At 49.3% G+C, this 14,766-nt stretch overlaps 1 protein-coding gene across 1 annotated transcript; it reads right to left on the bottom strand.

Annotated features, from left to right (window-relative positions):
* Positions 1-1,896: 1,896 nt before the first annotated feature.
* Positions 1,897-2,752, bottom strand: LOC123091384 (dirigent protein 21). The gene has a single exon (XM_044512881.1). The coding sequence runs from the start codon at positions 2,686-2,688 to the stop codon at positions 2,161-2,163; it is 528 nt and encodes a 175-aa protein (XP_044368816.1). The 5' UTR covers positions 2,689-2,752; the 3' UTR covers positions 1,897-2,160.
* Between the last annotated feature and the right edge of the window lie 12,014 nt (positions 2,753-14,766).

Here is a 14,766-nt window from a genome sequence, read left to right as displayed (position 1 = left end):
ACCTAGCGCCGCGTTAGAACACCTCTAGCATCACTTATTATATTGTTGTGCTTATGTTTGCGTGTATTTACTGTTTCTTCCCCCTCTTCTCTCCGGTAGACCCCGAGACTGCCGCTGATGCCGCTGTGATCAACTACGTCGACGACGAGCCCTTCTTCTTGTCTGAGCAACCAGGCAAGCCCCTCCTTTGATCATCCCAATATCGCCCATTCTATACTCTCATGATTGCATTAGATTTTGCTACTGTTATTGTTTGCTCCTATTCTGATGCATAGCCTGCTTTTGTAACCTGCTCATTGTACCTTACCTTCTTATCCTAAACTGCTTAGTATAGGTTGGTTAGTGATCCATCAGTGACCCCCAGTATTTTTCCTTGTTGCCCCTGCTTCATCATCGACGACTCGATCGACATGATCGACGACCAGAGCCCGACACCTCACATCAAATCACGCCCCTTTAGTTGCTCGACTCTGCAGAGCTACTATCGAGTGTCGAGGGTGATCCCTCATAACGCACTCCCGATGTCAATTCTATAGTTTAGCTATTCGGTCATGGTCATCCAAGGTGATTTCCTCTTTCACCATTCCCGATACGGCTCAGTCGTTCAACACCTCAAGCGTGAACCTCGAGGGTGGTCCCTCTTACGTTCACCTTGATGATTACATTGAGTGGAATCCTCGGTGGGTGATTCCTCGGGTTTTCCCCTTGATGTTTGGACACACAGTTACCTTGACTTTCCTTGAGACCTTGGTGGAAGTCGGGCGGCCCCGGAGAGCACCCGCAAGATTATGACGTGGCACGGCCGGGCATTCTGAGCCCTTGTCATAAGTCCACGAGACGGGGCGACGGGGTCACTTTCAATTGTGAGTCTCTGCTCGTCTCCGCAAGTTAATAATACACTATGGTTTGGGTATTTGTTCTGAGTTGGCCTCTGGCCTTTACGCACTAACCACCACGCGAGAATAGATATGGGCCTCGACGTCGCCGTATCAGCCGAAGCTTTGTCAGACGTCCAGTTCAGCATTGTGTCCGGGCCGGATCGTGCCATCCACTTCTCGGGTGGTGCTGGTATCCCCTTGCGCACAACGATCTGGAGTGCAACGGGCGATGGGCCCAGACCCCGGAGTGCTTAGGATGTAGACCGGCGGTGACCTCTCTGCTGAGCCTAGGTCGGGCGGCGACGTGTTGATCTTCCGAGGGCGGGCATTGACCCTAGAAAGGTGTGTCCGGCCAGAGTGATCGAGCGTGTTGGAAAACGTGGTGCACCCATGCAGGGAAGATTATCTATTAATAGCCGTGTCCATGGTAACGGATGTTCAGACTTATATCCTAATCTTATACAACTACAAATGGATACTTGAGATATGTGGCTCCGGGATTGCTTTCTCGCAGGGAGTCGAGGAAGGATCTCTGGACCTTAATGTTACAACATGCTTGTTAAATATAAACTGCTATTCTTTACTCTTCTACATGCTGCAAGATGCTCAGAGCTGCGTGAAGATGCTAGTCTTCGATAGGCTAGGCTTTCCCCCTCTATTCTGGCATTCTGCAGTTCAGTCCATAGATACAACCCTTCCATTTTATACAAATGCATACTTAGTATAGATCTGATGCTTGCGAGTACTTTGGATGAGTACTCACGGTTGCTTTGCTACCCCTTTTTTCCACTTCGTTCTTCTTTCCGGTTGATGCAACCAGATGGTGAACCCTTGGAGCTAAATGCCACCGCTGATGGATGCTACTACGTGGAGGCCGTCGACGACCAAGAGTAGTTAGGAGGTCCCAGGCAGGAGGCCTTGCCTCTTCGATCGTGTTGCTTTTGTGCTAGCCTTCTTAAGGCATCCTTGTTTAACTTATGTCTGTGCTTAGATATTGTTGCTTCCGCTGACTCTTGTATATCGAGCTATGTATTTGAGCCCTCGAGGCCCCTGGCTTGTAATATAAAGCTTGTATTATTTTATTTGTGTCTAGAGTTATGTTGTGATATTTTCCCGTGAGTCCCTGATCTTGATCGTACATATTTGCATGTATGATTGGTGTACGGTCGAATCGGGGTCGTCACATAGACGCACGCTGGGCAAGTGGCAGCCGATTCGGCGGGATCCTCGGAACGTGCGTGCAGGTATTTGTTGCTAATCAATGTACGTGCGCGCGGGGTGCCTACACGTGCAGGTACATGTCGATCTGGAGCACGGCGTTGTTGGTGGTGGCGTTGTACGTATTCGTCCGAAGCAGGCCGTATCCAGCAGCCCCTCGGAAGGCGCCGGTGCCGCCGACAACCGGCAGCTCCCTGACGGTGTCGAGGATGGCGTCCCTGGCGAACACGGCGACGGTGCTGCCGTTGTGCTTCCCCGCCGTGAAGAGCATGTTGGCGCTGAGCAGCAGCGCGACGTCCGTCTGCGACGCGAAGAGGTAGAACCCCTGCGCCCTCCCGATGACCGGCGACGCCGCGCCGGGCCCCTCGGTGAGAGCGTCGTCGATGGTGTACATGTCGCCGAAGCGGTTGGTGGGGTCGTTGGGCAGCGGCGTCAGGCCCCTGACGACGCGCACCGCCGTGGCCGCGCTCGGCGCCACCGCCGTCACGATGTCGTGCATGTAGAAGCGGAGGTGCGTCGTGGCTGGAGCCACCGCGGCGACGAGCGCCAGAGAGGCCAGTGCCATCAGCTGCACGCTGTGGTGGATGGCCATGGCGCGCAAGTACTGGCCGACTTACGCGCCGTTCCAAGGTGTATAAGAATTGCATGGCGTAGGTAGGTGAGATCGAGATGTTTTGTAGAAAGTGCTCTTCATCGTGACAGGTTGGTGCGCGAGCGGGGCCGATGGTTCTCGAAGCATGAGATGCCCGGGTGGACAGGATCGATCCATTGATCCATGAGATACTTTTGCGTGCATGTGCGGCCAGCTGTTCTGGCTGATAGGATTGAGCAACTGCACTGCACAGTGTCAAGTCCAAATCGGAGTTCGGTAGGAGTACGTGCTCAATTGTGAAGTTGGACCGCTCGATCTGCGTCAGCATGTCGCCATAATAGCGTCAGATACTTCTGGGGAAAACACGCATTTAGGCACTGTTTGATGGCAAAATATTTTCTATGTATCTGCTGCTCCCTTACGGTGGGATGAATATTTTTTTGAGTTGTTGATTGTTTTTTGAGATAACTATCCACTTATTTCAAGCCATGTGGAATGAAATATGGAAGATATGATATAGTCAGAACCGGATAAATATAGTGTGGGTAGGGCATGTATAATTTTTTTTACTGAACCTCAAAAACCAGTTGAACAATAATACAGGAAACACGATCACACTAATACTCCCTCCGTCCCATAACATAAGATCGTTTGCAAGCTATAATTGTTAGAAGAAATAAGGATGAGTGTTTGCGAGCGGGTGTAGAGGATGAGAGGGTGAACCAAAAGCTCATAGATCGCGAACTTAACTAGCACTCGATAGCTCACGAGCTTAACGAGCATTCAATAGCTCGGCTCGTTAAACTCACGTACACTTCTTAATGAACATAGCCAATCATTGATCTCAGCTTGTTAAGCTTGATAAACAAGCTAATAAATTTCACGAGCAGCTCGTTTTAGATCATTAGTGAAACACAACAAATATTTTTATTTAACTTGACAAGTTTTTAAGCTTAATAAGCTTAACGAGGCGAGCCTTAACTTTCACGAGCTTAACAAGTCGAGCAACTCATTAATACACTCATTTGAGTGGGAGGTGTGCATTGTGTGTTATGTTATGCTCCAAATTCAAGTACGAAGAAAAAGGCTAATTTCTGACGAGCGAGCGGAGTGAGGCCCGTCGCCCGTAGGCTTGGACCGAAGCGGAGCGTAGCGAATGGTGTATTAACGAGTGTGGTTGCAAATGGTGTCGCCCTGGCTGTTCGAGACGTGCTTCCTAACACATGTGGTATTTAGACTTGCTAGTAAGTGTTGTCTAAGGGCCTCTGTATAATTTTCCAGACAACCACTGTCGTCCTTCCTCCCTCGCCCCCTGCGCCGCCCCCCATTCGGGTGACTCGGGCGGGGACAAAACCCTAGCCGCCGGTGTCAGCGTCCTGGGAACGGGGGTCCCCAGACTTGCCTGTCTGCGGCCTGCGACGTGGCTCAAGTGGTGGCCCAGTACGGCCCATCTTCATCAACACAACTCAAGACCCTCGCGAGGGGCCAAGCCTCGCGGGGTGAACGACGCAAGGCTTCCTCAGGAGCGACCTCACCAGGCAGGCTCGCGAGGAGGCGGAGAGATCAAGGCAAGGGTACCTCGCGAGGTGCCCGTGATGCAAGCCATGACGATCGAGACCAGGCGGGCGCCAGGCGGGCGCCGGCCCGTGCAGTGTCCTTGTTTCCTCTTTGGTGCAAAGGGGGAAAGCACATGCATGGGGTACCGAGGCATCAGGCAAAGGTTACCATTTCGGTGCAACGAGACCATGACTAGTAGAGCGGTAGGATGGAGGTCACCATGGAGCCCAAGACGGCGTCATCGCCAGTGCGTTTGGCAGCCGAAGACCAACTTTAGTCAGGATAACTTGTACTAGATGTTCCCCTTTGAAATGGCCGTTGTTGGCTCCCTTCCCGCTCAATATTTGGGAAGAGGACCATGCCTCTATAAATTGGGATAGCCACCACAGTAGAGGAAGATCGAATCCTTCCCTACGAGAACACCACATCAGCTCAAGAACACCTCTCGCGAGGTTGTTCTTCCCCTGTACTGTTCATCATCAGCCCCCGAGGCAATCCACCACACCACACACTGGAGTAGGGTATTACACCACAACGGTGGCCCAAACTAGTATAAATCTCGTGTCCCTCGTGCTGTTCATCGATTTAGCTTAGATTCTCGCGAGGCGATTGGACGTGGATTGGTAGGGGGAAGATCTTCGTGCGCAACCCAGAGTTCGAACCTCAAGGGTCTGCCGGAACCCCAGATCCGACATTTGGCGCGCCAGGTAGGGGTGCACCGAAGCTCTCCCTTCCGTCGACCCGCTCTCCATCAGCACCGCGCTCCGCCCTCATGGCGGGCAACGCGCCGCCTGCTCCGGCTGTCGATGCCGGCGCGGGGACCAGAGGGCTCCGAGCCCTGGTCCCCGCCTTGCAACAAGTGCAGTGGCCGAACAAGTTCAAGTGAGACATGCCGCCGCAATACGATGACACGGCTGATCCGCTGGTTTTCCTGTTGGCATATGAGGAGGCCGTCCTCGAGGCTGGGGGCGACGACAGGGTCATGGCTAACTGGCTGCCCATGGCCCTCACTGGCGTCTCGCGCATGTGGTTGCTCCACGTGCCAGAGGCTTCTGTGGCCTCCTGGGAGGAGTTGCGCAGCCTCTTCCTCGCCCATTATGCTGCGCCGGCGCCCCCGATCGTCGCAGCTCTCCTGGGCGGCTCGCAGGCGCCTATGGTGAAGGTGGCGCCAGAGGATCCATCTTCACCGACTGGTACTTGCTTGGTCTCCGCCTTGAACAGGAAGAGGCCTTGGTGAAATTTCTGCGCGTAAACAAGGAGGTGTTTGCGTGGGAACCTGATCAGCTAGCAGGGGTTCCAAGAGAGGTGATTGAGCATCATCTGAATGTGTGCCCCAACGTGCGTCCCATGAAGCAGAAGGCAAGGCGACAGTCCACCGAGAAGCAGGCCTTCATCGTCCAAGAAACCCGCAAGTTGGAGGCTGCAGGTGTCATTCGCGAAGTTCGCTATCCTGAATGGCTGGCCAACCCTGTTGTTGTGCCAAAAAAGGGAGGAAAGGAGCGCATGTGCGTCGACTTCACCAACCTCAACAAGGCCTGCCCCTAGGATCCATTCTCGCTCCCTCGCATCGACCAAATCGTCGATTCCACCGCCGAGTGCGACCTGTTGTGCTTCCTGGATGCCTTCTCGGGCTATCACCAAATCAAGGTGGTGGTAGAAGATGTGGAGAAAATGGCCTTTCCTGACCCCGTGCGGAGTATATTGCTATACCTGCATGCCGTTCGGATTGCGCAACGCGGGTGCAACCTTTCAGCGACTGATGCACATCGCCTTGGGCCGGTAGCTCGGAAGAAACGCCGAGGCCTACGTCGACGACATCGTGGTGAAGTCTCTGGAGGCGAAGACCCTGATACAGGACCTGGAAGAAACCTTCGCGAACCTTCGCAAAGTGGACCTGCGGCTTAACCCGGAGAAGTGCATGTTCGGAGTCCCTTATGGCTAGCTTTTGGGCTTCCTCGTGTCCCACAGAGGTATCGAGGCTAACCCAGAGAAGGTCAAGGCAGTTGAAGACATGAGTCCGCCGAAGACCCTCAGAGAAATATAGAAGCTCACCGGGCGAGTAACCACGTTGGGACGCTTTATCTCTAAGCTGGGAGAACGAGCCCTGCCCTTCTTCAAGCTGATGAAGAAGAAGGGCCCGTTCGAATGGACTGAAGAGGCCGACAAAGCATTCCAAGATCTCAAGAAGTACCTGACCAGCCCTTCGGTGATGGTGGCTCCACGCCCTCAGGAGCCCTTGGTACTCTACCTTGCAGCCACACCCTACTCCGCCAGCGCAACCCTGGTGGCGGTTCGGGAGGAGCGCCGGGTCAAGACCGCATCGGTCGCGACCCCGACCGCAGCAGCACAAGGCCAAGAAGAGCTCGCGAAGACCACGGCCGCAGCAGATGGGAATCCACCTCAGCAGGGGGACGCACCCAGGGCGAAAGTGTTGGAAATATGCCCTAGAGGCAATAATAAAATGCTTAATATTATATTTCCTTGTTCATGATAATTGTCTATTGTTCATGCTATAATTGTGTTATCCGGAAATCGTAATACATGTGTGAATACATAGACCACAACATGTCCCTAGTGAGCCTCTAGTTGACTAGCTCGTTGATCAACAGATAGTCATGGTTTCCTGACTATGGACATTGGATTTCATTGATAACGGGATCACATCATTAGGAGAATGATGTGATGGACAAGACCCAATCCTAAGCATAGCACAAGATCGTGTAGTTTGTTTGCTAGAGCTTTTCCAATGTCAAGTATCATTTCCTTAGACCATGAGATCGTGTAACTCCCGGATGCCGTAGGAGTGCTTTGGGTGTACCAAACGTCACAACGTAACTGGGTGACTATAAAGGTATACTATAGGTATCCCCGAAAGTATCTGTTGGGTTGACACGGATCGAGACTGGGATTTGTCACTCCGTATGACGGAGAGGTATCTCTGGGCCCACTCGGTAATGCATCATCATAATGAGCTCAATGTGACCAAGTGTTTGGTCATGGGATCATGTATTATGGTACGAGTAAAGTGACTTGCCGGTAACGAGATTGAACGAGGTATTGAGATACCGATGATCGAATCTCGGGCAACTAACGTATCGATTGACAAAGGGAATTGTATATGGGATTACCTGAATCCTTGACATCGTGGTTCATTCGATGAGATCATCATGGAACATGTGGGAGCCAACATGGGTATCCAGATCCTGCTGTTGGTTATTGGCCGGAGAGCTGTCTCGATCATGTCTGCATGATTCCCGAACCCATAGGGTCTACACACTTAAGGTTCGGTGATGCTAGGGTTGTAGAGATATTAGTATGCGGTAACCCAAAAGTTGTTCGGAGTCCCGGATGAGATCCCGGATGTCACGAGGAGTTCCGGAATGGTCCGAAGGTGAAGATTTGTATATAGGAAGTCCAGTTTCGGCCACCGGGAAAGTTTCGGGGGTCACCGGTATTGTACCAGGACCACCGGAAGGGCCCCGGGGGTCCACCGGGTGGGGCCACCTATCCCGGAGGGCCACATGGGCTGAAATGAGAAGGGAACCAGCCCTAGGTGGGTTGGTGCGCCCCCCTTGGGCCTCCCCCTACGCCTAGGGTTGGAAACCCTAGGGGTGGGGGGCGCCCCACTTGACTTGGGGGGCAAGTCCCCCCCTTGGCCGCCCCCCCCCTTGAGATTAGATTTCTAGGGGGCCGGCGCCCCCCAGGGCCCCTATATAAAGAGGGGGGAGGAAGGTCAGCCGCACCCCAGTCCCTGGCGCCTCCCTCTCCCCCCGTAACACCTCTCCCTCTCCTTGAGCTTGGCGAAGCCCTACCGAGATCGCCGCTACTTCCACCACCACACCATCGTGCTGCTGGATCTCCATCAACCTCTCCTTTCCCTTGCTGGATCAATAAGGAGGAGACGTCTTCCCCAACCGTACGTGTGTTGAACGTGGAGGTGCCGTCCGTTCGACACTAGGATCTTCGGTGATTTGGATCACGACGAGTACGACTCCCTCAACCCCGTTCTCTTGAACGCTTCCGCTCGCGATCTACAAGGGTATGTAGATGCACTCCTCTCTCTCGTTGCTAGATGAACTCATAGATTGATCTTGGTGAAGCGTAGAATTTTTTTTATTTTCTACAACGTTCCCCAATAGTGGCATCATGAGCTAGGTCTATGCGTAGTTTCTATGCACAAGTAGAACACAATCTTTTTGTGGGCGTAGATGTTGTCAATTTTCTTGCCACTACTAGTCTTATCTTGTTTCGGCGGCATCGTGGGATGAAGCGGCCCGGACCGACCTTACACGTACGCTTACGTGAGACAGGTTCCACCGACTGACATGCACTAGTTGCATAAGGTGGCTAGCGGGTGACTGTCTCTCCCACTTTAGTCGGATCGGATTCGATGAAAAGGGTCCTTATGAAGGGTAAATAGAAATTGGCATATCACGTTGTGGTTTTACGTAGGTAAGAAACGTTCTTGCTAGAACCCTATTGCAGCCACGTAAAAACATACAACAACAATTAGAGGACGTCTAACTTGTTTTTGTAGCATATGCCTTGTGATGTGATATGGCCAAAAAGGGTTGTGATGAATGATATATATGTGATGTATGAGATTGATCATGTTCTTGTAATAGGAATCACGACTTGCATGTCGATGAGTATGACAACCGGCAGGAGCCATAGGAGTTATCTTAATTATTGTATGACCTGCGTGTCAATGATTAAACGCCATGTAATTACTTTACTTTATTGCTAAACCGTTAGCCATAGTAGTAGAAGTAATAGTTGGTGAACAACTTCATGGAGACACGATGATGGAGATCATGGTGTCATGCCGGTGACGAAGATGATCATGGCGCCCCGAAGATGGAGATCAAAGGAGCAATATGATATTGGCCATATCATGTCACTATTTGATTGCATGTGATGTTATCATGTTTTTGCATCTTATTTGCTTAGAACGACGGTAGTAAATAAGATGATCCCTCATAATAATTTCAAGAAAGTGTTCCCCCTAACTGTGCGCCGTTGCGGAAGTTCGTTGTTTTGAAGCACCACGTGATGATCGGGTGTGATATATTCCAACATCCACATACAACGGGTGTAAGACAGATTTACACATGCAAAACACTTAGGTTGACTTGACGAGCCTAGCATGTACAGACATGGCCTCGGAACACAAGAGACCGAAAGGTCGAACATGAGTCGTATGGAAGATACGATCAACATGGAGATGTTCACCGATGATGACTAGTCCGTCTCACGTGATGATCGGACACGGTCTAGTTGAGTCGGATCATGTATCACTTAGATGACTAGAGGGATGTCTAATCTGAGTGGGAGTTCATTAAATAACTTGATTCGATGAACTTAATTATCATGAACTTAGTCTAAAAACCTTTGCAAAATTTCTTGTAGATCAAATAGCCCACGCTCATGTCAACCTCAACTTCAATGCGTTCCTAGAGAAAACCAAGCTGAAAGATGATGGCAGCAACTATACAGACTGGGTCCGGAACCTGAGGATCATCCTCATAGCTGCCAAGAAAGCATATGTCCTAGAAGGACCGCTAGGTGAAGCACCCATCCCAGAGAACCAAGAAGTTATGAACGCTTGGCAGTCGCATGCTGATGATTACTCCCTCATTCAGTGCGGCATGCTTTACAGCTTAGAACCGGGGCTACAAAGCGTTTTGAGCAACATGGAGCATATGAGATGTTCAAAGAGCTGAAAATGGTTTTCCAAGATCATGCCCGAGTCGAGAGATACGAAGTCTCCGACAAGTTCTACGGTTGTAAGATGGAGGGAAATAGTTCTGTCAGTGAGCACATACTCAAAATGTCTGGGTTGCACAACCGCTTGTCCCAGCTGGACATTAATAACCTCCCGAACGAGGCGGTCATTGACAGAATCCTTCAGTCGCTCCCACCTAGCTACAAGAGCTTTGTGATGAACTACAATATGCAGGGGATGGTGAAAACTATTCCTGAAGTATTTTCAATTCTGAAATCAGCGGAGGTGGAAATCAAAGAGGAACATCAAGTGTTGGTGGTCAATAAAACCACTAGTTTCAAGAAAGGCAAGGGTAAGAAGAACTTCAAGAAGGATGACAAGGGAGTTGCCGCGCCCAGTAAGCCAGTTGCCGGGAAGAAGCCAAACAATGGACCCAAACCTGAGACTGAGTGCTTTTATTGCAAGGGAAGCAGACACTGGAAGCGGAACTGCCCCAAATACTTAGCGGACAAAAAGGCCGGCAACACTAAAGGTATATGTGATATACATGTAATTGATGTGTACCTTACCAGTACTCGTAGTAGCTCCTGGGTATTTGATACCGGTGCGGTTGCTTATATTTGTAACTCAAAATAGGAGCTACGGAATAAGTGGAGACTGGTGAAGGACGAGGTGACGATGCGCGTCGGGAATGGTTCCAAGGTCGATGTGATCGCCGTCGGCACGCTACCTCTACATTTACCTACGGGATTACTTTTAAACCTCAATAATTGTTATTTAGTGCCAACTTTGAGCATGAACATTGTATCTGGATCTCGTTTAATACGAGATGACTACTCATTTAAATCCGAGAATAATGGTTATTCTATTTATATTAGAGATATGTTTTATGGTCATGCCCCGCTGGTCAATGGTTTATTCTTAATGAATCTCGAACGTGATGTTACACATATTCATAATGTGAATACCAAAAGATGTAAGATTGATAATGATAGTCCCACATATCTGTGGCACTGCCGCCTTGGTCACATTGGTGTGAAACGCATGAAGAAGCTCCATACAGATGGACTTTTGGAGTCTCTTGATTTCGAATCATTTGACACGTGCGAACCATGCCTCATGGGTAAAATGACCAAGACTCCGTTCTCCGGAACAATGGAGCGAGCAACCAACTTATTGGAAATTATACATACTGATGTGTGCGGTCCAATGAGCGTTGAGGCTCGCGGTGGCTATCGTTATTTTCTCACTCTCACTGATGACTTAAGTAGATATGGGTATGTCTACTTGATGAAACACAAGTCTGAGACCTTTGAAAAGTTCAAGGAATTTCAGAATGAGGTAGAGAATCAACGTGACCGAAAAATAAAGTTCTTACGATCAGATCATGGAGGAGAATATTTAAGTCACAAATTTGGTACGCACTTAAGGAAATGTGGAATCCTTTCACAACTCATGCCGCCTAGAACACCTCAGCGTAACAGTGTGTCCGAGCGTCGTAATCGCACTCTATTGGATATGGTGCGATCTATGATGTCACTCACCGATTTACCACTATCATTTTGGGGATACGCTCTAGAGACAGCTACATTCACTTTAAATAGGGCACCGTCTAAATCTGTTGAGACGACACCGTATGAATTATGGTTTGGGAAGAAACCTAAGCTGTCGTTTCTAAAAGTTTGGGGATGCGATGCTTATGTCAAGAAACTTCAACCTGAAAAGCTCGAATCCAAGTCGGAAAAATGTGTCTTCATAGGATACCCTAAGGAAACCATTGGGTATACCTTCTACCTCAGATCGGAAGGCAAGATCTTTGTTGCCAAGAACGGGTCCTTTCTGGAGAAAGAGTTTCTCTCGAAAGAAGTAAGTGGGAGGAAAGTGGAACTTGATGAAGTACCACCTCTTGAACCGGTAAGTAGCGCAGCTCAGGAAGATGTTCCTGTGGTGCTTGCACCGACTAGAGAGGAAATTAATGATGATGATCAAGGTACTTTGGATCAAGTTACTACTGAACTTCGTAGGTCCACAAGGACACGTTCCACACCAGAGTGGTATGGCAACCCTGTCCTGGAAATCATGTTGTTAAACAACGGTGAACCTTCGAACTATGAAGAAGCAATGGCGGGCCCAGATTCCAACAAATGGCTTGAAGCAATGCAATCCGAGATAGGATCCATGTATGAAAACAAAGTGTGGACTTTGACAGACTTGCCCGATGATCGGCGAGCGATAGAAAACAAATGGATCTTTAAGAAGAAGACGGACGCAGATGGTAATGTTACCATCTATAAATCTCGACTTGTCGCTAAGGGTTATTGACAAGTTCAAGGGGTTGACTACGATGAGACTTTCTCTCCCGTAGCGAAGCTGAAGTCCGTCCGAATCATGTTAGCAATTGCCGCATACTATGATTATGAGATATGGCAAATGGACGTCAAAACGGCATTCCTTAACGGCTATCTTAAGGAAGAAATGTATATGATGCAGCCGGAAGGTTTTGTCGATCCTGAGAATGCTAACAAGGTATGCAAACTCCAGCAATCCATTTATGGGCTGGTGCAAGCATCTCGGAGTTGGAACATTCGCTTTGATGAGAAGATCAAAGCGTTTGGGTTTATGCAGACTTATGGAGAAGCTTGCGTTTACAAGAAAGTGAGTGGGAGCTCTGTAGCATTTCTCATATTATATGTAGATGACATACTTTTGATGGGAAATGATATAGAACTTTTGGACAGCATTAAGGCCTACTTGAATAAGTGTTTTTCAATGAAGGACCTTAGAGAAGCTGCTTACATATTAGGCATCAAGATCTATAGGGATAGATCGAGACGCCTCATAGGTCTTTCACAAAGCACATACCTTGATAAGATATTGAAGAACTTCAATATGGATCAGTCCAAGAAGGGGTTCTTGCCTGTGTTGCAAGGTGTGAAATTGAGCTCGGCTCAATGCCCGACCACGGAATAATATAGAGAAAAGATGAGTGTCATCCCCTATGCCTTGGCTACAGGGTCTATTATGTATGCCATGCTGTGTACCAGAGCTGATGTAAACCTTGTCGTAAGTTTGGTAGGAAGGTACCAAAGTAATCCCGGCATGGAACACTGGACAACAGTCAAGAATATCCTAAAGTACCTGAAAAGTACTAAGGATATGTTTCTCGTTTATGGAGGTGACGAAGAGCTCGTCGTAAAGGGTTACGTCGACGCTAGCTTCGACACAGATCTGGATGACTCTAAGTCACAAACCAGATACGTGTATATTTTGAATGGAGGGGCAGTAAGCTGGTGTAGTTGCAAGCAAAGCGTCATGGTGGGATCTACATGTGAAGCGGAGTACATGGCAGCCTCGGAGGCAGCGCATGAAGCAATCTGGATGAAGGAGTTCATCACCGACCTAGGAGTCATACCCAATGCGTCGGGGCCGATCACTCTCTTCTGTGACAACACTGGAGCTATTGCCCTTGCCAAGGAGCCCAGGTTTCACAAGAAGACCAGGCACATCAAGCGTCGCTTCAACTCCATTCGTGAAAATGTTCAAGATGGAGACATAGATATTCGCAAAGTGCATACGGATCTGAATGTCACAGATCCGTTGACTAAACCTCTTCCACGAGCAAAACATGATCAACAAAAGAACTCTATGGGTGTTCAATTCATCACAATGTAACTAGATTATTGACTCTAGTGCAAGTGGGAGACTGTTGGAAATATGCCCTAGAGGCAATAATAAAATGGTTATTATTATATTTCCTTGTTCATGATAATTGTCTATTGTTCATGCTATAATTGTGTTATCCAGAAATCGTAATACATGTGTGAATACATAGACCACAACATGTCCCTAGTGAGCCTCTAGTTGACTAGCTCGTTGATCAACAAATAGTCATGGTTTCCTGACTATGGACAATGGATGTCATTGATAACGGGATCACATCATTAGGAGAATGATGTGATGGACAAGACCCAATCCTAAGCATAGCACAAGATCGTGTAGTTTGTTTGCTAGAGCTTTTCCAATGTCAAGTATCATTTCCTTAGACCATGAGATCGTGTAACTCCCGGATGCCGTAGGAGTGCTTTGGGTGTACCAAACGTCACAACGTAACTGGGTGACTATAAAGGTATACTATAGGTATCCCCGAAAGTATCTGTTGGGTTGACACGGATCGAGACTGGGATTTGTCACTCCGTATGACGGAGAGGTATCTCCATCAACCTCTCCTTTCCCTTGCTGGATCAATAAGGAGGAGACGTCTTCCCCAACCGTACGTGTGTTGAACGTGGAGGTGCCGTCCGTTCGACACTAGGATCTTCGGTGATTTGGATCACGACGAGTACGACTCCCTCAACCCCGTTCTCTTGAACGCTTCCGCTCGCGATCTACAAGGGTATGTAGATGCACTCCTCTCTCTCATTTCTAGATGACTCCATAGATTGATCTTGGTGAAGCGTAGAATTTTTTTATTTTCTGCAACGTTCCCCAACAGGAAGAGGCCCCACCAAGTGACCAGGCGCTGGGGGCTCCATCATCTCAGGAGGCGCCTCGACCTCCGGAAGACGCAGGCCACATCAGCGCCCCCACCCTCGTCGAGCATCCCATGTACTTCGTTAGCACGGTGCTGCGGGACGCAAGGGCACGATACTCCATGCCTCAGAAGCTCTTGCTCGCGTTACTAGTGGCCTCACGCAAGCTACGACACTACTTTCAAGGTCACTCCATCAAGGTCGTCTCGGCATATCCCTTGGAAAGGGTGCTCAGGAGCCCCAACTCAGCTGGAAGGGTTGCCGAAT

Source organism: Triticum aestivum, chromosome 4B, assembly GCF_018294505.1.
Source record: "Triticum aestivum cultivar Chinese Spring chromosome 4B, IWGSC CS RefSeq v2.1, whole genome shotgun sequence".
NCBI classification, from domain to species: domain Eukaryota; kingdom Viridiplantae; phylum Streptophyta; class Magnoliopsida; order Poales; family Poaceae; genus Triticum; species Triticum aestivum.
The sequence above is the reverse complement of the archived record's forward strand: the minus strand, read 5'-3'. Positions and strand labels throughout refer to the sequence as shown.

Bases quoted from the DNA above. Each gene is read 5' to 3' on its own strand.
- LOC123091384 (XM_044512881.1), bottom strand. From the start codon at position 2,688: ATGGCCATCCACCACAGCGTGCAGCTGATGGCACTGGCCTCTCTGGCG.